The sequence below is a fragment of the Vanessa cardui genome, chromosome 23 (genome assembly GCF_905220365.1).
Source record: "Vanessa cardui chromosome 23, ilVanCard2.1, whole genome shotgun sequence".
NCBI lineage: Eukaryota > Metazoa > Arthropoda > Insecta > Lepidoptera > Nymphalidae > Vanessa > Vanessa cardui.
The window spans coordinates 640,463-664,417 of NC_061145.1; the positions used below are offsets into that span (position 1 = coordinate 640,463).

At 34.1% G+C, this 23,955-nt stretch overlaps 1 protein-coding gene across 1 annotated transcript in view; it reads left to right on the forward strand.

Annotated features, from left to right (window-relative positions):
* The window catches only part of LOC124539892 (octopamine receptor Oamb), a 61,196-nt gene that overhangs the window by 11,698 nt on the left and 25,543 nt on the right, over positions 1-23,955 (forward strand). Inside the window, exon 2 of the mRNA XM_047117252.1 lies at positions 11,354-11,496. Coding sequence (XP_046973208.1) covers positions 11,354-11,496 — 143 coding nt within the window. The remainder of the gene's footprint in view (positions 1-11,353; positions 11,497-23,955) is intronic.

Here is a 23,955-nt window from a genome sequence, read left to right on the forward strand (position 1 = left end):
TAATTCTGTTGAGTACAAATCACAAAAAAAAAACAGAAACACATCATTCAGAGCAGAAGAAACCAAAAATGATCATTGACAAGAAAAGGTGCTGTAGACTTTCTAGATAAAATGGCATCGGCCTATAGTTGTGACAACGAATGACAAGAAGGTGGCCAATAGTTATATTTCATAATATGATTGATATTTCATGTTTCTATGCTTTCTTATTATACTGTGACACCCATCCAGACTGGAGAAAATTTCTAGAGAAATTAGGCATGGGATTGGTAAATGATCACATCGAGCGTAGGCAAAATCTTCTTAGGATATAAATGCTTTACGGGAATTAGTACTATGAAGTACGAATACAGTCAGATGTTACCGAGACAACTAATACTTCAACTACTCGGAGTTCTAATAAAAGGAAAAGGTGCAGTGTATGTCCATCTTCAAAAGATGTAAAATCTTCAAAAATGTGTAAAAAATGTAAGAAATTCATAATATGACTAAAACATTCTGAAGTTTTGTGCCTTTCGTGTTGCCAAGATAATGAGCAATATACGTGTAATATAGTCGTTTAATATGATTTTATTCGTATTTAATAAATATGATTTCAAAATATTATGATTTAAATATTAAATTTTGTATTTAATTCAAAACAATTACTCCATATTTTTGCCACCGGGTCAATATGACCCGAAGGCCTCAAGTGTACATTGTATTTGAAGAACCGAGGAAGGTTAAAAAAAGAGATATATTGGACTACATAGATTTAGCGTTATACCGTTTTGAAATTTGAACATTGACAGGAAACTCAGTTGTTCAGCCCAAATATTAAATTATATGGATATGTTTGCTAAATTATTTACCGACGAAAATCAACGTTGAAACCTGCAGTGCGATTCTGTAATTCATTTCGTATTTCACGCGTGAAATGTTGACAACTGACGTACGGCGATTGCTACGCAATTTCGATACACGAATCCAATAAATATTATTTTTTTCTACGTTTCGACAATTCGCTCGTGATTCGATGAGTTTCGAAAACCTTCTCACATAAATCATCATCAATCAATAAATCTGCATTACTGGGATGATATTCTGTCAAAATTAGTATCCATCAACTCTCAGTAGCAAAGAAAAACGAAACTATAGCAATCATGTGTCATTTCTAATTTCACCCTATTTCTTAGACATTTTCTGCTTCGCACAACCACTTTGTAGAACCAGCTTTCGACGACGGCGGTTTTTCCGAACCGATACGACATTTGAACCTTCAAGAAAAGAGCGTACTCTTTTCTTAAAGGCCGGCAACGCACCTGCAAGCCCCCTGGTGTTGCAGATGTCCATGGGCGGTGGTAGTCACTTTCCATCAGGTGAGCCTCCTGCTCGTTTGCCACCTATCTCATAAAAAAAACCCTCGGAAATCTCGTCAAAATTTGAAGTTTCATCCGACCACCTTGATGTCCCTAAATCCACAGCAGCGCGATTTTGAACACATTTTCTGCTTCTCACCACTCTGTGGAACCAACTTTTCCCGGCGGTTCTTCCGAACCTACTAGGAAATCTTTAAGAAAAGAGCGGCACCTGAAAGCCCCAAACTGATGCAGAAGTTCATGGGCGTTGGTAATCATTTTCTATCAGGTGAGCTTACTGATCAACTGTCAACTATAAAAATAATTATAATAAATAAGTAATGAGTCGTTTAATGAGTGAGAGAATTTGTTGAAGATAACTGATGGAATATTATTAAGCAAACACATGTTGTGCCCCAGGAATGATGTATTTACTTTGCGAAGATGGAAACTTGGTGTTACAAGTTTGTCAACACATCTCGTGTTTAAACAATGTTTGCCACAATTTCTAACGAAATTATCATAATTATTGTTAACATGTGTGATGCTAATATTATCAACGCTAAAGTAACTAACTTTGTCTGTTACATCTTTATTCTTAACACGTTCAATGCGGAGCAAGGTCTAATATGCCTCGTATGTGTTTAGCAGTGCGGCTACGAAAAACATTAATTTCTCTGTAACGTCTTTTTGATATATTGATTGAAAGTTATAAATATATTTATTTGAAAACAGAATGCAATGGTTTAGCTACTTCAGTACTGAGTCTCTTTGACGAAATACCGCACCGAAGAAATAAAATTCTGTCACATCACATCAAGTTTTAGTTTCTTAAACGTAACGGGATCTAATGAGCCCCTTACCGGTATTATGATAGTTTTCATAAAAGGTCTTAAACGCCCTACCGCAGGAATGAAAAAAAGCCACAGCCAAAATTTCACCGCGGAACCGAGATGACAATTTTTGTGGAGATATTTTGAGTCCCGGAAGGGGCATAGAAATGCTTTTTAATTTGCTCCTCGACTGAGCAAAATTGGGGCTGACAGAATTGGTTTGTGAGCTATCGATAAATTTTTAGAAAAGTAAAAAAGCTAACAGAGTAAGTCATATTGATTATTACCTATATTTATTTGTCTAGTGTTACTTAGTATTCCAGCCTTGTTAGCAATATAACTCCAAACTCTTGTTTTACATTAGGTACAGTAAACGGTATACCATACAATTATTTGTTGTAAATTTTGTATGAATGATAATGTTTTTTCATAAGAAATGAACTATCATCAGTAAACATTATAATTACACAAATACTTTTATCATTATAAGTTTTTTATATAGGTTATTGGACGGACAAATGGACAATCCGATGATAAGTTACCAATGTCCATAAGTATTCATATTTACTTGGTGGTAGGGCTTTGTGCTAGCCCGTCTGGGTAGGTACCACTCACTCATCAGTTATTCTACCGCCAAATAACAGTCAGTCACTCAGTAGTGTTGTGTTCCGGTTTGAAGGGTGAGTGAGCCAGTGTAACAGTGTGTAACGCATAGCAGTTCTTTTCAAATTGATCAAAATATAATAATAATCAGATAATATAATGAGTACATATTTTTGCAAAGATTTAATTCAATGACATTGCATACCCTCGAGCATTTTTGGAAAGCTATGAGATGTTTTTTTTTATTTTTGTAATGGGTAGAAATATTGGCAAAAGGACATGTGTTGGTAAGGGACGATAGACTGATATTGGTTTCCAGGATCGCAGTATAGAAATCCACATTCGTTGACATAATCGTCTCACCTTATCAGGTTAACAGTTTCAAAAGCCGGAATTTTCACGTAAATAAAACGACGCCAATACCATCTGTTACTCGTAATTTTGTCTTTATTCCTTGGACCTTGAAGTAATATTGTAAAACTCTTTGTTAGCAGAGCAATAGCTTGCTTTATTTCTTCCACTGGAGACTAGAGGGCTACTTTATTATTCGTCTACAAAATCGGATTTGCGATTGAACGGTTCAAGCTATCTTGTCACCATTCCACGTAGTCATAATTTGTTCAAGATTTAAATGTAGAATAATTCTTATCTATTAATTAATTAATGTAAGTTATAAATTTAACATCGAATACCGAATTTTTCTGCCAAACTATGTGACCGCTATTTGTTACAGCGATAAAATAAGTTAGTTTTTCTTTTCAGACGTAATGAAATTCTTTGTCAATTCGACAAATCCCAGCCTACTTGGTAATGGGAACAAATCCGTGAAAAACGAGACCAATACCGCCCTAACTGGGTCGGATTTTATTTGTGATTTTGCTGTAACACGCTTATAACTCTAGGATGATATTTTGTATTATCAATTGCAAGATACTGCCATTGTTGTTTTGTAAATTGCGACATTTGATAAATAGCTAGTTTTTTCATAAAATCAAAATCAATAACAGGTCATAATTTGTTTTTAATTGTGTAGTTACAGTGCTAAAATAAATGTAAGTCAATTCTATCGACACAAGGTGAGCAACTGAATTTTTACATTTATCGGCGGCAGCGATGGCTGAGCGGTAGAATTGTCCTTTTCTGTGTTCGGTGGTACGGGGTCCATCACGATGAATTAAAGTAACACGTGGTATGTCGACAGAAGTTTTATTACGGATTTACAACTTGGTTCTGAAATAGGTAAGCCGACAGTTTCGCCTTGGAGATGTGGGCTGATCAGTTACTCAAACGCAAGTGTCGTTATCCAGTCCTCATACTCTCCAACACGACTCTGTCCACGTGACTTTAACATTCCATGACGTCACCGCGTTTACCCACTACTATAATAATCAAATAAGCTTCTTTTAATCAAAATGATTGGTTTTCCACGACACATTTTACAACATTCATACTACATTATATTGTATTCAACATTAATACTACATTGTTACAAATTAGCAGACAGTGACCAGTTAAGTGTGTCTTGTGGGTATGAATATCAACTACCGGTTACAATTTTGCGCTGTTAAACAATACATCGAAAGATATATGAACCACCAATTGGAAGAAGGGAATAAATCCAAAAAATAGGAACGGAGATAATAAACAAAACTTCATAACTTTTTGCTTAACACTTATAAACTTATAGGACATCAATGATTATTAAGAAAATATCAATCCTGATTTATTCACCGACATATCTGCCTTAAATGTATAATATTTAGCCCTACGTCTAAAGAATGTATAAGTAAGAATGTATGTATAAGTGAATGAATGTATAAGTAATAATGAATGTATAAGAAAGTATAAAAGTGAATATGTGGTAAAAGTGGCGTTTATTCCCTTCTTTCAATTGGTGGTTCATATAATCCCATAAATAAATTAATAATAATATTTCTTTATCAATTGCTACAAAATTCTTTATAAAAAATATATATTTTTATATGATAATTATAACTACAGAAGAAATTACAAATATATGATAATACAAATAAATGACAGTAAGAATTTATTCATGTATCGAAATTGAATGTCATTTTTTTATAGTTTGGCGGACGAGCATGTGGGCCACCTAATGGTAAGTGGTCACCATCACCCATAGACAATGACGCTGTAAGAAATATTACAATTCCTTACATCGTCAATGTGCCACCAACCTTTGGAACTTAAGATGTTATGTCCCTTGTGCCTGTAGTTCCACTGGCTCACTCACCCTTCAAACCGGAACACAACAATACTAAGTACTGTTATTTAGTGGTAGAATAACTGATAAGTGGGTGGTACCTACCCAGGCGGGCTTGCACAAAGCCCTACAACATTGAAATAAAAACCTGTAAAATCTATACCCATCATCATCACAACTAAATCATTCCTTTTTCACCCGTTCACAAACTCAATTGTACTTGCAAGTTGAACTCAATACATACAGAATTATCGGGACGTTTTCATCAACAACAACAACAACAACAACAGCCAGTAAATTCCCACTGCTGGGCTAAAGGCCTCCTCTCCCTTTTGAGGAGAAGGTTTGGAACTTATTCCACCACGCTGTTCCAATGCGGGTTGGTGGAATACACATGTGGCAGAATTTCTATGAAATTTGTCACATGCAGGTTTCATCACGATGTTTTCCTTCACCGCTGAGCACGAGATGAATTACAAAGACAAATTAAGCACATGAATCAGCGGTGCTTGCCTGGGTTTGAACCCGCAATCATCGGTTAAGATGCACGCGTTCTAACCACTGGGCCATCTCAGCTCACGTTTTAATCGAATGATTAAAATTACATTTCAAGTAATATGACGTCATTAATGTTACAATAAAATGTTATTTACAATTTTAATGTCTTTGACGGTTTTTTTAACCTACAATCAAATACATTTGAACATTTTCTGAGATCCTGTTGTAGATGCGTATATACTGGCCAACAAAAGAATTACTAACCCTGTCGGGACAGAAGCAACAAGTTTGTTCCCTGAATGTATTATTACGTGTGCGCTGAACGTTACAATAAGAGCTAAGATGGCCCAGTGGCTAGAACGCGTGCATCTTCACCGATGATCGTGAGTTCCAACCCAAGCAACCACTGAATATTCATGTGCTACTTGTGTTTATAATTCATCTCGTGCTCGGCAAAATCAAAATAAACTTTATTCAAGTAGGTTTTTACAAGCACTTTTGAATCGTCATTTAACAATTAAGTGAAGCTACCACCGGTTCGGAAAGTAGGTTCTACCGAGAAGAACCTGTAAGAAACGCAGCAGTTACTCTTTTTCAACATTTAACGGTGGTGAAGGAGAACATCGTGAGGAAATCGGAAATCGTAATTTTATTAAATTTTATTAAATAAATTCTGCCATATGTGTATTCCACCAACCCGCATCGGGACAGAGTGTTGGAATATGTTCCAAACCTTCTTCTCAAGGCAGAGGAGGCCTTAGCTCTGTAGTGGGAAATTTACAGGCCGTTGTTGTTGTTGTTGTTTGAATATTACAAATTCTAGAAAAATCATTTTCAAGTATTGTAAACATCGGTAACCGTAACCATTTTGTTTGAATGAAATTCCGCAAAAACGGAAAATGATCGCGATAAAACGCGCGTTAAAATAAAATAAATATAACATTTCAATTAACTCGATTGTATTTGCTAATCGTGATTGGATATTATATTCACCATTCAATTAACTGTTACTGTGAAATCTCATTATTAATTTAACAAACAGTTAATAAAATGAAGTTTTAGGAATTGGTGCGCTCTATCGAAGTTCAATAATTTGATTATTAATAATAGTTTTGTTAATTTGGTTTTGATGTTCGATTGTGGTTGGCTTTCATACACTTTTAGAATACTTAATTTGAATATTCTTAAAGTGTATGAAAGCTTTTATATTATAAGCATTATTATGTTTCTTTTTCCTATTGTACTAGCGACCTGCTCCGGCTTATGTTGTGCAATACTGATACTAAATATACTACAGAATTAGTTTATTTATAATCACATTAGAAATTTCTAAAATTATCAGTATTTCTTTACTATATTGTCCATGTACTATATACAAAAGTCTACCTATTGAATCAATCTGTTAAAAAAAAAACGCATCAAAATCCGTTGCGTAATTCGAAAAATCTAAGCATTAATCAAATCAAATCAAAATAAACTTTATTCAAGTGGGCTTTTACAAGCACTTTTGAATCGTCATTTAACAATTAAGTGAAGCTACCACCGGTTCGGAAAGTAGATTCTATCGAGAAGAACCGGCAAGAAACTCAGTAGTTACTCTTTTTCAACATTTAATAAACACAAAGTCATGTTAGTTAATATAATTATTTTAATTAATATATGATGATAATGATGTTTTTCATGACATTATTGATAGCGTCTGCCTTTTGTTCTGACAATGAATTATTTAATACAAGACTAGATTTCGCCGGCAGCTTTGCTCACATATGTGACGTAGAATTTACATACAAAAGCCTTTCTGTCTTCCTTGGAGCTGAAGCTCGCTTCAAACCAAATTTCATCAAATCCGTTTTGCCGTGAAAGCCCAACAGATAGACCGATAGATAAGATACTTTTACATTTTTAATAATATTATTCTCATTTGCGAATTATAATTTAATTTAATGGGAAGTCTGTGCTTTTCAAAACGTGATGTTTTGAAAATACTCCATAATAACCAGAAATCATTTCAGCCAAGTTTGATACGTAAACACACTGTATATTGATAAAACAATATTAATTCTAATTAATAAAAAATCAAAAGACTTGTATTGTTAATCTATGTACTTTTGAGATTTGGCAATGCAATATTTCAATCCATTGTACATCTTATTAATATTATAGATGGGAATTTTTGGATAGATGGATATTTATGAATTTGAATGAATTTTGACACAGAGATAGATTATGAGAGTCGAGATGGTCCAGTGGTTAGAACGCGTGCATCTTAACCGATGATTGCGGGTTCAAACCCAGGCAAGCACCGCTGTTTCATGTGCTCAATTTGTCTTTATAATTCATCTCGTGCTCTGCGATGAAGGAAAACGTCATGAGGCATGTCACAAATTTCATAGAAATTCTGCCACATGTGTATTCTACACCAACCCACATTGGAACAGCGTGGTGGAATATGTTCCAAAACTTCTTCTCAAAGGGAGAAGAGGCCTTTAGCCCAGTAGTGGGAATTTACAGGCTGTTGTTGATAGATTATAATCTGTTTTGATCCCAGAGGGTGCTATTTAAACTTAGCACCATCCCTGGGCCTGAAGCGCAGACGAAGCCGCGGGCGGAAACAGTGAAAAATGAAATAATAATAATGAGACCGCATACAGAATTAATTGAAATAAAATTGACTTGTGAACACGACATTTGTAGATAATGTCGAAATATCGAGCTCCACACAATAAAAATAAAAAAAACATGGCAAGTATAATAAAAATAACCATGATAATTTAAAGTCTTATATATGTTAGTCTTAGTTATGTTATATATGTATTGATATAAACATAACTAAGACTAACAATAGTGTAGGCATTATTGAAACTATCTTCAAAGTAATCCTAAGTGACTTCCACTTCACCCAGAAGATGGCAATTTCAAAATAGTATATCTATATGCTTAAGCGTGTAAATCCTTAGAAATCCGCTATTTTATTTAATATGAAATCGCTTGTGCTTAAAATATACAATAAAGAATAATGGCTTAGAATTCCCGTTGAACGGTAATGGCGTCCGTTTCGCCTCTTTCCATTCTATTTTATTCAATAGTACTGTATTTTCTCTCGTCCTTTGCGAACGAATTATTTACCAATATAACATTTGAATATGGTACTTCTTTGATAATTACAGTGCATCTAAATAAATGAGGTGACGCTGTTTTTACAAGCCTGGTGGTAGGGCTTTGTGAAAGCCCGTCTGGGTAGGTACCACCCACTCATCAGATATTCTACTGCTAAACAACAGTACGCAGTATTGTTGTATTCCGGTTTGAAGAGTGAGTGTGACAGTGTAACTACAGGCACAAGGGACATAGCATTTTAGTTTTCAAGGTTGGTGGCACATTGACGATGTAAGGAATAGTTAATATTTCTTACAGCGTCATTGTCTATAGGTGATGGTGACCACTTACCATCAGGTGGCCCATATGCTCGTCCGCCAACCTATTCCAAAAAAAAAAGAGAAAGAAAATGTTACCAACATAAAATGGTAACTTTAAGCGTTTAGTGATGAGTCGATGGTATAACTTCATTATCATTTCATTACATAGCATAATAAAAAGTCAAATGCTTAGAAGACCTAAGTAAATAAATAAATTGCGCAACGGATTTTGAAGCTGTTTATTTAATAGAATGATTCGGCAGGAAGGTTTTCGTAAGTTTATACTGAAACAAATTCCAGATATCGAAGATATTACTAAAATATCACGAACATATTTCTAACGACAATAAGTATAACAGTTCAGAATAAGGAATTTTATTTAACCAACACAGATTTCACTTACAGTGTTTTGTCCTCGGAAGTCAGTAGCGAAGTGCCGTCCGCACTTAACTAACCCTCTTTTATTAAATTGTTCGCCCCACCAACGGCGAACGTCGATCACAAAAATACATCCTTAGAAAACAAACGGATGTTATATAATCATTGTATTTTAATTAGTTTTAATACTGCCTTTTATAAAACAATGTTTAAAATTGTTTTCAAAGTGTTGTCTGAATAATCACTACATAGTATAAAACAAAGTCGCTTTCTCTGTCCCTACGTCCCTTTGTATGCTTAAATCTTGAAAACTACACAACGCTTATTTTTGAATACATAAAGTAATTCGAGAGGAAGGTTTTTGTATATAATACATGGACAATATAGTAAAGAAACACTGATAATTTTAAAAGTTTTAGTATTAACTATTTCATTAATATTGTTAATATAAAACAATTTATTAAACTAATCATAAAAGCATTTTCGATTCACAACCAAATATTTGAAATGTTGATGTTACGGAGAACTACCGATATTATTGCTGTTATCAATTTACAAACAATCATACACAATAAAATTATAGTCCTATGCTATTAATTAAATCCACATAAACTTCTATTTATTAATGAAATTGTTCACAATTTTTTTGTTTATTTAAAATATTGACAGTTATAAATATGTACAGGATCAGAAACCCAGGTAAGCAGGACTGAATTTTCATGCTTTAATTTGTATTTATAATTCGTCTCGTGCTAGATGAATGAAAACATCGTAAGGAAATCTGCATACGTCTAATTTCAAGGAATTTCTGCCATGTGTATTCACCAATGCGCATTGGAACACCGTGGTGGAATATGCTCCAAATTTCCTCTTCTGGCCTTAGCCAAGCTGTGGGATATTTACATGCTGTTATTGTTTGTATTTTGATCTAAGTATAATTTCAGTTTAGAGTTCAGATATAAATAATATCATTAATTACTTTTGCATACAAAGAAAGTTCATTTAAATACACACTAGAAATAAAAACAAACCTATAATTGATCCCTGTCGAACACCTTCTTGCAGATATAAAATTATATAATAGGGGTAATCAAAATGTATCATTTAAATATTGCTGCCAAATAGGCTAAATTTGAGTACTCGTTGAGTTGAGTACTAAATAAAATCCGACGGATTGTACTTTATTTGATATAAACCTAAAGTCTTAAAAATTATTCCCGAAAGAATAGCAAAATGTATACTCTGATAACACGAAAGGGGCCTACCGAATAAATAGGTCGATAAAAGATAAAACCTATCGGAATCAGCTGCCAGGGGAGTCGTTATGAAACTACCAAATAAATTGGTAACCAGTTTTAGTTTACAAGAAACGCTTCACATAAATTACAACTACTATTATATAAAACTAGTTGGTGTCCGCGACTTCGCTCGCAGTTTAGAATGTTGGTTGTCATGTGTTAAGCAAAAAAGAAGCCTATGTCCTTTCTTTAAGTTCTAATTTTCTTCATACCAAATTTCTCAAATTCGGTTCAGCGGTTGGATATATACATAGATAGAGTTACTTTCACATTTATTTTATTAATATAGAACCATATAGATTGACAAATTCGATATTCAATTTATTTATTATAACTATTAAATGGCTGGTTGCTTGGTTATAAAATGCTCCCTGATTTTCTTATAAAAAATATTATATGTCATTTAGATAGAATATGTTAACCAATGGACTTGGAATGTGCAAACAATTATTATTATTATTATCATATAACGAAATTGCATAATATTAAAATATTTAAGACTGTACCAAAATAATATCTTTCATTAAATTAAACCTATTAAATAGCACTTTCGACAATCGTTCCATTCCATCCATCCTACTGCAAGGGGGGGGATACTGGGATCTATTCGACAAATGCCAATTTTCCCATTGCAAAACTTGTGGTACCATTTTCACCATAATAGAACGCTAATCCGTTACTTTACTGAAAATAGTAAAATGCAATGTATTAACTTTTTTGTATTGCGTGAATCTTTGAACCTTATCAGAAATGTTATCTTTTGTCACAGGCAACTGTCTGGTGATAGCAGCCGTGCTGTGCTCATCGAAGCTGCGTAGCGTGACCAACCTGTTCATCGTGTCGCTGGCGGTAGCTGATCTACTGGTCGGGGTGGCAGTTCTGCCATTCTCTGCAACGAGGGAGGTGTTCAAAGTAAGTACATAAGTTACTTTTAATGTTCATATAAATTCAGCATGGTTGCCTCGTTTGTCTAGGCTATAGACATAATCAAATACCAAGACCTTGGTTGGAATACAAGGTTGGGCTTATAAAATTTATTGGACTTTTATGTTATAAAAATTGATCTTCGTCACCATCGTGACAGATTTTCTGTTCCAATGGATTATGAGAGTCAGTAAGTGCACTTACGTTTCCAAACATACTTGTGAACTTAAGTCTCACGTAGTTGGTGTGTCCCCTTCCGATCAGCCACCAAAAGACACCTGGCGTAGTTTAAACATTAAAAAAATATTTAATATACACATACATATGTCTCTCCATACAAATACTCATTTGTAATGAATGCAGTTTTCTGGCTCATCTAAGTCACATTTTCATTCTATTCATCACATCTTTAGTCATATTTCCTTGCGTTACTCACATCTGGTACCATACCAACACAGCCCATCTTTCTTTTCTCATACATAGATTCAAATCAGATGCAGCCCCTATTAGTCCCATCGATTTTTAACAAGAGAGTAGGAGGTGGTCCGATAAAGACACTTCTAACAACATCAACATATACTACAGTCTCGTGAACAAGACATTGGTAGATTATTAGGAAATATCGAGCACCACCAACTAAAAATGAAAAACATGGTAAATATCCCGTATTCAATAATTAATGACAGATTTATAGATTATCCTGTGTCATTTATATTTAATTTGGAACATAAGAATACTTATATCAACCGGCGAAGTTTGTTTATATAAAACTAATTACATCAAATGAATATATGTTTTCTATACTAATATTATAATTAAAAAAAGAACCAGATTTAGATTAAATTTGATGCGATTGACGTATATTATATAAAATAAAATACGTCCAGGGCACGATACAGGCTGCTTATTTTAGTTCACCCCTCGAGGGGGTAAGGTGACGGCTTGTTTGCTATACGTAGTTTTATTAATTTCGCGCGGGTAAAGCCGCAAGTTCAACTAGTCTATACTAATATTATAAATTTGAAAGTAACTCTGTCTGTCTGTCTGTCGCTCTTTCACTACATAACCACTAAACCGAATTTAATGTAATTTGGTATGAAGCACATTTGAACTTCAAGGAAGGACTTGGGCTACTCTTTTTATCTAACACACGATAACCAAACCCCAAAAACGCGAGCAAAGCCGCGTTCGACAACTAGTATAATGTACATATATACTACAAACCCTTAACCCTTATCAAATAGTTAACTAACACATTTAAAACTGCTGTATAATACCCTAAGTACCTATCATTCGTGTAATTAAACACTTTCCTGTTACACTATCCACGCAACCATGGTTATTGGAGGGTAAATAACATAGCCAAATAAATATAGGTCTTACCGTGACATATATAAAATTCAATTTCGTGTAGCCTTATTGCTTTTTTATGTCTAAGCAAACATTTAATAATCGACTCTATGCTGAAAAACGCAACTATCAGAATGCTTTAACGTTGCTTTGGTAAAAAATACAAACATTAACTGAATTCTGGATCACAGAAATTTGAATCGTGAACCAAAGAGTTTAGGTTCAATTTCGTTTGTATAATTTGAAAAATATAAAACGTTATTAAACAAAACTGGAACAAACAGAAAGAAGTACGCAGCGGCTTAAATTTCGAGTAGTAAACGGTAAAAGAATGGCTTTAATACACCCGTGTGCCTGAAGTTGAGAGAGGGGAGGCTTTCGAGCGTTTCAGAACAGGAAACGCACCAGAAATAGCACGAGGACTTACAACCTTACTTAAACCTTACACGGCTCAAACACCCTCTATATGTACTAGTACTATTCACCTTATTATTTAATTAATTTACAACATCCAGGGTTCAAATTTTGGCGTTTCATATTTTCTATTTTTACTGATCATCAGCAAATCTTCGCTGGAGAAGCTCGTCGTTTTCTTGGAAGATGTGACCCACACTGACTTTTATCATTTCAAAATAAAATATCCATAAGTGTTGTTCTACTTCTAAAATAATTTTTAGCCTATTATTTTATTATAATTTATTTGGGTCAGCCTTAGACTGATTTGTACTGTCTGAAGTGGGGGGTAAAAAGTCCTGTAGTAATACTTTTCCACCATAGTTATTTTTAGGTATTTAATATTAATGATTTGGTGCCCATCAAACTATAGTCTCACATAATCCATAGATTTACAGTAACAGCTTATGTTTATTACAAAAGAGTAGGACTGTTGGGCAAAGACCATCTCTCCTTTTTGCGGAGGAATCTTCGAGCTTATTACACAGATTAAAAAAGCTGTATTGCAGGAAACCCCCGGCTTAGTTATTCTACAATAATAATATATGTAGCAATAAATTGATGTACTATAAAATAGTACACAATAATCCTTAAATTTATTTGATTTTCATGCAGAAATTTTCTGAAATAATAATAGATTTTACTGAAAGCTGGTTTAGGATGCATTGTTTATGGGTATACTACATATAATTAGAGAGTGAGTGTGTTGTTTTCAATTTACGCGTGTAACCTACCCTGCGTGCATGTGTGAGTAATTTGCTGTTCATATATACGTGTTTCATGTGTACGTGTCCGGTACACGGTGTACGTGTTTATATCTCTGTGTGCATTATTAGCGTTTAATTTTACGTAGGCGTTGGTATAATCATATTTAAATCTATCAGTGTGGTCGGTGGATTCTAATCGAATTAATTGTTTATTGATTCTTCTATACTATTTTTATAGCCAGTAATTAATACATAAATTTAAAGATTACCCTCCTTACTAATATTATAAATACGTGAGTATGTTTGTTGATTTGTTAAGATTTCCGGTCCTAAATACTCAACTAATCATCATGAAAAGTAGCATATACTTTATCAGAAATACAGGAATTGTGGATACTGAATGGCTCTTTCTCTCATGAAGGGAGGACGAAAATGTGTCAACTCATGGATTTGGTCACCACTTTTCATAGTCGATATAGCTTTAAGAGAAACCTGAAATCTTGGCCATCTTGACAATTAAGATATATATCTTTTACCCACAGCCTACTTATCCTGCAACCGGACCACGACGATAAATAATTGGAAACTTGTGATAGATTATGGGATATGTGGTACCTATCCAGGCGAGCTTGCCCAAATCCCTACCAACAAGTAACAATATAAACGAGTATTTTACACTCAGGGGTCCATAAATATAATTGATCCCTATTAGATAAGCGTAGATTTAAAAATTAAAAAAAAAATCGATTTACTATATAAAATAAATGAAAACAAATTAATTAGTTTTTACTAATTGTTATATGAATACCAATACCACTCACTGATTGATCACTAAAAGTCACAAACTATGACTCCAACTAACTTGAAATGAAGAAGGTTACTTATAGGATGTAGATATTCTCTAAGAACGAATTAATTACGTTTTACCCCCTTAGTTTCGTAAACTTTACCCCTAAGGGGGTAAAACGAGAATGTAAGTATATGTTTGATAATTTGTTAGTGATTAAGCCGCAGTCGAATAGTATAATATAATACTTTAATCATAAGTATTTCTATTGCTATACAAGTATAAAGTAAAAATATTCACACAAAAGTGTCTACTTATTCATAAATAGCTTCAAATAGGTCAGATTTAATGACTTTTTTATTGATAGCATCTACAGTGTGGTCGAGCTTTGAAACTAGCACTAATAGCATGCATTATTCATCAATCAAGTTTAGAAATGTGTAATGGAGCGAAAATTTTGGTATTTAGAATAGAATAGAATAATACTTTATTTGTATACACAACGGGGATTTTCTTTATTGGTAGACGGATGGGAAATGAGTCACCTGTTAAGTGGTTACCACAGATAATGGCGCTGTAATAAATATTAAGCATTCCTTACCAATGTGCTACCAACCTTTGGAACTGAGATGTTATGTCCCTTGTGCCTGTAGTTACAGCTCATACGCCCTTTAAAACGGGAACACAATATTACTGAGTACTGCTGTTTGGATAGCATAAGATGATGGGTGGTACCTACACAGCCGGGCTTGTACTGTATAAGTTCTTCTTTATTAGACCTAAAGTATAATTCTGAACTCTTCTCAATGTATTTACGCTAAAGCGTTATACGTTTAGTGTAACTGATGCCAATATTAAAATCATAAGGTCAGGATATTAAACAAATAAGGCAGTTAAAATTATTTAAATATATGTGTGCAAATGGTTTTGCTATTTACGTTATAGTAGTAGTAACCCACGGCTTCACTCGCGTTTAAAATGTTAGTCGTCAAAAGTAGCCTACATTCTACTTTAAGTTTGCAGCTTCCTTTATATTATTTTTCAAAATACTTGGTTAAGTGGTATAGCCGTAAGCAACAGACGATCAGACAGATAGATAGATAATGATGCTTTCCCATTTATAATATTAGTATAGGTAGATGACAACATAAATAAAGCTAAATATTATACTATATTATATGAACCATAACCTCAAAACGATCATGTTACAGTCCTGAAATCAATAAAAAACGTGCGTTTTACTACTTTCAGTTGATAGTAATAAAATTCTTAAGAAATAAAACGTTGATTGCATTACCATGAATAAATAATTTGTTATAAAAGTAGGAACGTATAAAAAATTGGCCTATTATAAAATCGAACTCCATGGTTTTAGATTGACGAATATTTGTCAGTGTCAGGTTGATCTGTCAAAATTCATGTATGTGATGTTGTCCAATATTTATATTTATTTATTTATAGTTTAGAGTACTAACAATTATTTTTAATTTACCATATTATTAAACCTTAATGTTTGTGTTGTTCTATGTTAGATTATCAAGGAAACTGTCACTACTATGCCAGTCTTCAAAATTTAATTGAGTTTATTTCCTTAACCGTGCCGACCAATCTCTTTCGTGTCTTCTCCATCCTACGTGACATTGGCGAAATAATCTGTGCTCTGTCCGGACACCTAAAAGCCATTAAACTAAGAATTGAATTGAACTTTAGTTTTTAATCAGCTTATAAGCTAGGAGGTCTCTTGAGCCTGAATTATTAATCGTACTTTCAAATTTACAAACCTTATAGATAGGGAGATGATAATGACAAAATATTTGGTCATTTGTACCAGTATGGCGTTTCTTTTGGCGGTATTTTTGGATAGCTAATTATCGTCGAGTACTCACGAAAATCACCTTGCCATACTTTTCCGACAGTTCCCAATGGCCGCCATACCACTGCAAAGGAGTATTTTTTTTTCGATAAACGATTTGTACCACCCTGAAACTTTTTTTAACAGTTCCCTGTACGATCATAAATAGGAGTCTGATAATGTCATATCTGTGGGAAGCTGCGAATGCCATACTGGTACAAATGACCAAATATTTTATCATTATCATCTCCCTATCTATTACGGTTTATGAGAGCTAGGAAATAGACAAGAAAAAGAGAGACAAATACACAAGTGTCCTGTAATATGCCATAGATGGCTAGTCTTCAACGGAAACTAAGTCTGTAGTGTAGTACTTAGCTTGTAAGTCTTCTAAAATACGATGATAATTAAAGACCTTTTTCCCACTTAAACCAGAATAATCGTTCTGCAATGATTCTGCAAATTTCAAGAACCGAACCAAAAGTTCCTTGTTAGGACGTTTTATAAATACTCATTTGATTTTCTGCTAAAGAAATCCCTAGAAGACATTAGATTCGAGAAGGTTCTGTGTTTCTCAAAATAATTACAATTTTCATTAGTTTGTTATTTAAAAAATGATCCTATATCCTTATTTATGCTTAAATCTTTAAAACTACGCAACGGATTTTGATGGTTTTTTTTTATTAGATAGATTCAAGACGTAGATTTTTGAATAAAATACATGGACATTTTAGTAAAGAAACACTGATGATTTTAGAAGTTTGCTATGCGATGTCGAAAATAAAAAAACTCTGTAGTATATTTAGTAGTCGTATTGCATCCGTGCGAAGACGGGGCGGGTCGCTAGTACATTTAAAAAAAAAAATCTCCAGTGTACGATGTCATTTATCGACGCAGTCCAAAGGAACTAATTTAAGCTGTATTTTATTTACAGAGCTCTAGTGGAAGCTAATAAAGCAAGGTCGCTTTTGTTTAATCGAAAACAATATTTACTTAGTGCTTATTTAACGCAGATGAAATAGCATTGAGTTGAAATATTAAGTGGGGAATACTTCGCTGGAATAAATTTGTGAAAAATCTATTTGAGTAATTGAAAGTCTGTTTTGAGGGGACTGTTTTATTATGATATCCAATTGCCATTTAGATAAATGTGTAGTTTATAAAACCAAATCCGAGTTCCTCGATTCAAAACCCTAGTCGGGGTTTTTGTGTTAATCTTGACATAGTATAAAACAAAGTAGCTTACCGCTTTCTGTTCCTATATATGCTTTGATCTTTAAAATTAGGCAACGGCTTTTGATGTGGTTTGTCTTAATAGATAGAGTGATTCGAGATCAAGGTTTTTGTATATAATACATGGACAGTATTATTAAGACTGATAATTTTAGAAGTTTCTAACATGATGTCGTGTATATAGAAATAATTAATTAGTAGAACATGACTAGTTTTCCACTTCTTAAGGTTCTAATATTATGAAGTTGCTAACACGGTTTTGAGTCCGTCTATTAAGTACTACCCAATCATTATTATTTATTATTTAGTAGAAATGACACCGAAGATATGAAGTCGTTAAAAAATTCTAAAATAAGATGAATCAAGAGGTCAAGGGATCAAGAGGGCTTTTGAATGGATGAGCCCTCCATTGTGCCATTATAAATGCCAAAAATATATATTTACTTAGTGCAAGTCTTAAATATTGGAGAGCCTTCACTCTTGACCTTCAGATGACAAAGGGTAATTTTACCTGTAGCAGTAAGGCTATGATGACGTCATCACATGCGGCATGCACTCGTTGTTGCTAACGTCATAGTTCTATATAATAAAATCAAATTTTTTAACAATATAATTACAAGTATATCTATCTTCTTCTTTCGATTAACAGATCAATGAGATTAGAAAGGGACAAATCAATGTTTACTCAAACGTCTACAAAACTACGTCATTGTAAGGCATCCTGTGATTTCATCCTTCAAGCGAATACTTTAAAGTTAATTATACACGAGATGTGTCTACAGTTCAAGTGTCACGCTCCGAGGTTCAGGTCGGGTGTCTCTTCAAAAGAAACGGGACCCTCTGACACTTCGGACTTTGAGTACATTAACGCTTAGTTGGATGGGTAATAGGATTCTTTTACATGACCCTGAATATTTATTTTGCATATAAACCTGTAACGCGACTTCATCTGTACATCAAAGTGTTCTAACTAATTCTGTTTTTTTTTTTGTTTTTATGGAATAGGTTGGCGGACGAGCATATGGGCCACCTGATGGTCACCATCACCCATAGATAATGTGCCACCAACCTTGGGAAGTAATATGTTATGTCCCTTGTGCCTGTAGTTACACTGGCTCACTCACCCTTCAAACCGGAACACAACAATACTGAGTACTGTTATTTGGCGTAGAATAACTGATGAGATGGTGGTACCTACCCAGACGGGCTTGCACAGAGCCCTATCACCAAGTAAATGAAATACAATGTACAATGAAATGAAATATCATCAATTATAATTTCGGTTGCCTTGTAGGAATTTTTCTTCATAGACCGGGAGATGATAATGACAAAATATTTGGTCATTTGTACCAGTATGGCGGTTCTTCAGGGGTCGCCGGTGCGAGCGCTACGACCATCATTTTTCTTTTTGCCTTTACGTAATTAGACCCCTGAAGAACCGCCATACTGGTACAAATGACCAAATGTTTTGTGTCCTCATCTCCCGGTCTATCACTTGAAAAAAAAACAAAATCAAAATTTTACTTTATTCGAGTAGTTTAAAAGAACTTTTGAATCGTCATTTACAACTATATCAAGTGAAGCTACCACCGGTTCGGAAAGTACCGAGAAGAAAGTCTTATTAAACATAACAAAGATATAATACTTATTACAAAATTTTGGTCAGTGCATTCAGAAGCGGCTTTTATAGTGCTGGGTGTACATACAGGCGCCCTCTTATGCGACACCTCCAAGGATGCATTGCTCGTGGCATCGGCGTTTTTAAAAACCCGGCGCCCGTGCATATGCCGGACACGTGGTAGCAAAGCAAGGCGTGCTACCACAGTCTTTGCCTACTGCAGACATTTTTAACTTTGCCGTTTCGTAAATTCAAATCGTTTATAAAAATACATTGGTAAAAAAGGCATATTATTCGATACAAGATTTTATAGATGATAAAAAAGCGTGGAGTTAATACATATTGACTTCCAAGCAGGATATATTAATTTAAATAATTGTATTTGTATTTTTTAAATGTTGAAAAAGAGTAACTACTGAATTTCTTGACGGTTCTTCTCGGAATCTACTTTCCGAACAGGTGGTAGCTTCATTTAATTGTAAAATGACGATTCAAAAGTGCTTTTAAAAGCCTACTTGAATAAAGTTTATTTTGAATTTTGATTTTACTCTACACAATTTTTTTCGTCATACGTACAACTTTTCGGCCCACTCCCGTTTGGAATTAACAGAATGTTTGGCCGAAGTATGATGAAAAATAAAATTCAGCCTTGAGGAAAGTCGTTAGACCACCTCAAACCCCTTCATTATCATCATTGAAAATTGCACAATTTGCACCCGAATTTCCATTTGAAAATATAACTGTGAGTATTCCATTTTGACCCCGCGTGTTTGCACACGAGCGCACCACCAGTGTTAGAGTCATCTCTGAGTGGTTTGGCCGTCAAAGAATAACAGAGAGAGTATCTTCGCATTTATAATATTAGTAGTATTAGTATTTTATCTATAAAGTCTTTCGTCTTCAAACTGTATTGGAATTATACTTCGAACTTTTCTTCAACAGATACCCGTAGCTGTGTTACATTTGTAAGATTCGTTTACAAAATTTATTATTTGTATGTATCGTCTGATTTTGATTTATACTGTGTGTAAGTGTATAACTCTGTGTATAATTATATGTATGTCTTCAAATATAACGCTATGTAAAAACAAACTTGTAATATATTTTTTATCGGATTCGGTTACATTGTCGAAACTCCAGAAGATCAATGATTTATGTAACTTCAAGTTTTGGACACGGCATTCCATCCGCGGTACACGGAAGTAATTATCCACGAGAATATTCGAGCTATAGAAGAAACTTAATTGGTTGTAAAGATTGCCAGTGGTACAGTTTAAGGCTTTGAGCGATTTTATGTCATAAAACTAACAAGAATTAACAGCCTATAAATGTAATTCATAGACAAAGCAAAAGCATCTGCATGTAAATGGACGTGTCATATGATATTACTAGTTATTACATTTGTGTAAAGATCATAATCCCATAAGAAATAAATATTCATAATTTGCGACAGCGTACTCAATTCGGATGTGATCGACTTTACGAATGTTGCGGATGCTACATTTAACTTGTGTCGTACTGTGTTCCAGTGTATTCCATACGGTGGATGTACTGTATTGTGGAAACATGTGATGGAATTAATATATATTTATGCAATATGGTATATTTATCTATCTAACCCTCCTTTGTAGTTTAATACTTACATTAAGACCCTTAAACAATTGCGCTATAGACGTTTCTGATACAAATAAATCTCATGAAAATTCAGTAATGACTTCCCGAGTGTGATATCGCGATCTTTCATTACAATTCATATTGTATATTGATACCCTATATTCCCAATTTATTGTTTAAATAACAGGCTTAATTAAGAAACATTAACATTTACACCCTGAATCAATGTTTTGATATAAAAACTTTTGCTAGAACACTGTTAAAGAAATAACTATAGTGAGCATATATTATATAAGGAGTACATCCATATTATCATTATATTCCGCAGACATTTGTAATTTTGCCGTTTCATAAATTCACTTCGTTTATAAAAAACACCTTGTTAAAGAAGGAATATCATTCAATACAAGATTATACAGATGATAAAAAAGCGCAGAGTTAATACTTGTTGACTTCCAGACATGATATAATTGACATATATAATTATATGTAACTAACATTACTTTGTATTTTAAAATTTTGAAAAAGAGTAACTACGGTTTCTTGCCAGTTCTTCTCGGCAGAATCTGCATTTCGAACCGGTGGTAACTTCACTTAATATAATTGTCAAATGAAGATTCAAAAGTTCCTGTAAAATGCTTGTTGAATAAAGAGGATTTTGTTTTAATAATAAATAGTCATTAAACATTCTGAGTCGAACTGAATTCGGCAAAGGTGACCAATGAGGATTAGCTGCGCTGTGTGCAACACAGTGAATATGTGAACGCAAACTTAAGTGCACTCTCATAATCCAATGGGACGGCAAATCGACACGACTGGAGAGAAATCAAGTGCCGGACGAACCGCTTTACATCCTTTCCGAGAAACCGGAGTGTGCATTGCCAATTTACTAAATCCGAAATACTCCTGAGAATTCCCTACCACGAAATCGTCTCGTATATCCGCTTAACGTTTCTTTAAATTCAATTATCTTTAAAAATAAAAGGTTCTGTATTTATAAGGTCATGTAGGTAGAAGATATTAATTTTTTAGGTTGACGGACGAGCATATGGGCCACCTGATGGTAAGTGGTCACCATTACCCACAGACAATGACGCTGTAAGAAATGTTAAGTATTCCTTAAATCGTCAATGCGCCACCAACCTTAGGAACTAATATATTATGTCCCTTGTGCCTGTAGTTACACTGGCTCACTCACCCTTCAAACCGGAACACAACAATACCGAGTACTGTTGTTTGGCGGTAGAATAACTGATGAGTGGGTGGTACCTACCCAGACGGGCTTGCACGAAGCCCTACCACCAAGTAAAAAAATGGGTATATCATGTTTCTTCATCATTAGTGTTCTTAGTGCAGATCTTTTTTTTTATAATATCTACTACTAATATAGTACTGTCAGTAAGAATGTCCTGCACTACTCGCCCTCACCTTGCCTTTTCACGCCTCGTTTGAAGGCACCCAGGTTATAAGAGGAGGGGAATATGTGTGCTGGTAGTGAATTCCAGTATTGGCGGAACTTCTTATATAGTTTTGATAGCTATTGTTCTTCTCCCAAATACCTCAAAGCTGAATCTTTTTCGATTATAGTGACGTTGAGTTAGATTATTAATTATAAGCAAAGATTGAACCTTACAATTGGAGCAAGCATTACTGAATTTTCATGAATTTAATTCGTGTTTACATATAGCACTCAGCGGTGAAGTGAAATAATGCAATGAAATTTGGACGTATCTGACAAAATCTACAGAATTGTTATCTGCTAAAGTGCGTTGAAAATCCTCTAAAGCTTCTTAAAACTGACATTGGTGGTTAATTTAATTTTAATTAATTATTATCACTTGTGACTTGTGCCTGAAGCTGGATCAGCTCGGTTAATAAAATGCGTACCGAATTAATGTGCTATTACAATATTGATGTTACATAAATGAGATGCAATCAATCTCAGTGAAATGTTTGTTTGGCTAATGTTTTATCGAGTTTGAGTTTTATGGGGAGATTGTGCCAAGTTGGTTAGACTTTTTGCCAAAATCGTTTGCTATTCATCCTTCCCTGGACAAAACAACAACAACAAAAGCTTATAAATTTCAAACTGCTGGGCTTAAGGCCTCCTCTCTCTTTGGAGATAAGGTTCGGAACATATTCCATCACGCTATTCGAATGTGTGTTGGTGGAATACACATGTTGCAGAATTTCTACGAGATTTGACATATGCTGGTTTCCTCACGATGTTTTCCTTCACCACCGAGCACGAGATGAGTTATAAACACAAATTAAACACATGAATATTCAGTGGTGCTTGCTTGGGTTTGAACCCGTAATCATTGGTTAAGCGTTCTAACCACTGGGCCATCTCGCCTCTGTATTCTGTTACTGTCAAACACTGAAGACATATAAATATCAGTTAATTCTCATTAGCAATTGATATTTAAAAAATACGAGTTCATTCACGCAAAAAATCTAAATGCTTATTAGTATTTAATTGACGTACTGTTATTACATAAACTTTAATTATGAATGTAAAAAAATATTTTAAAATTCATCAAGAACGCAACTGACACGTCAATTTTTTACAATCGTGCCAACCCATGATACCGTTTTTTACTTCGATTGATGGTGACGCCATTTTATTTATGTATTTCTTACATATATAATTGTATTCAACAAATATTAATTAAATATTGAATAAGCGTAACTAATGTTTCTTGCCAGTTTTTTTCGGTAGAATCTACTTTCCGAACCAGGGCCGTATTTAAGGGCAACCGGAGCAACTGCCCTGGGGCCTTCATATAAATAGGGCTCACATAAGTACCTCACGATTCTCTTGGTCTATTCT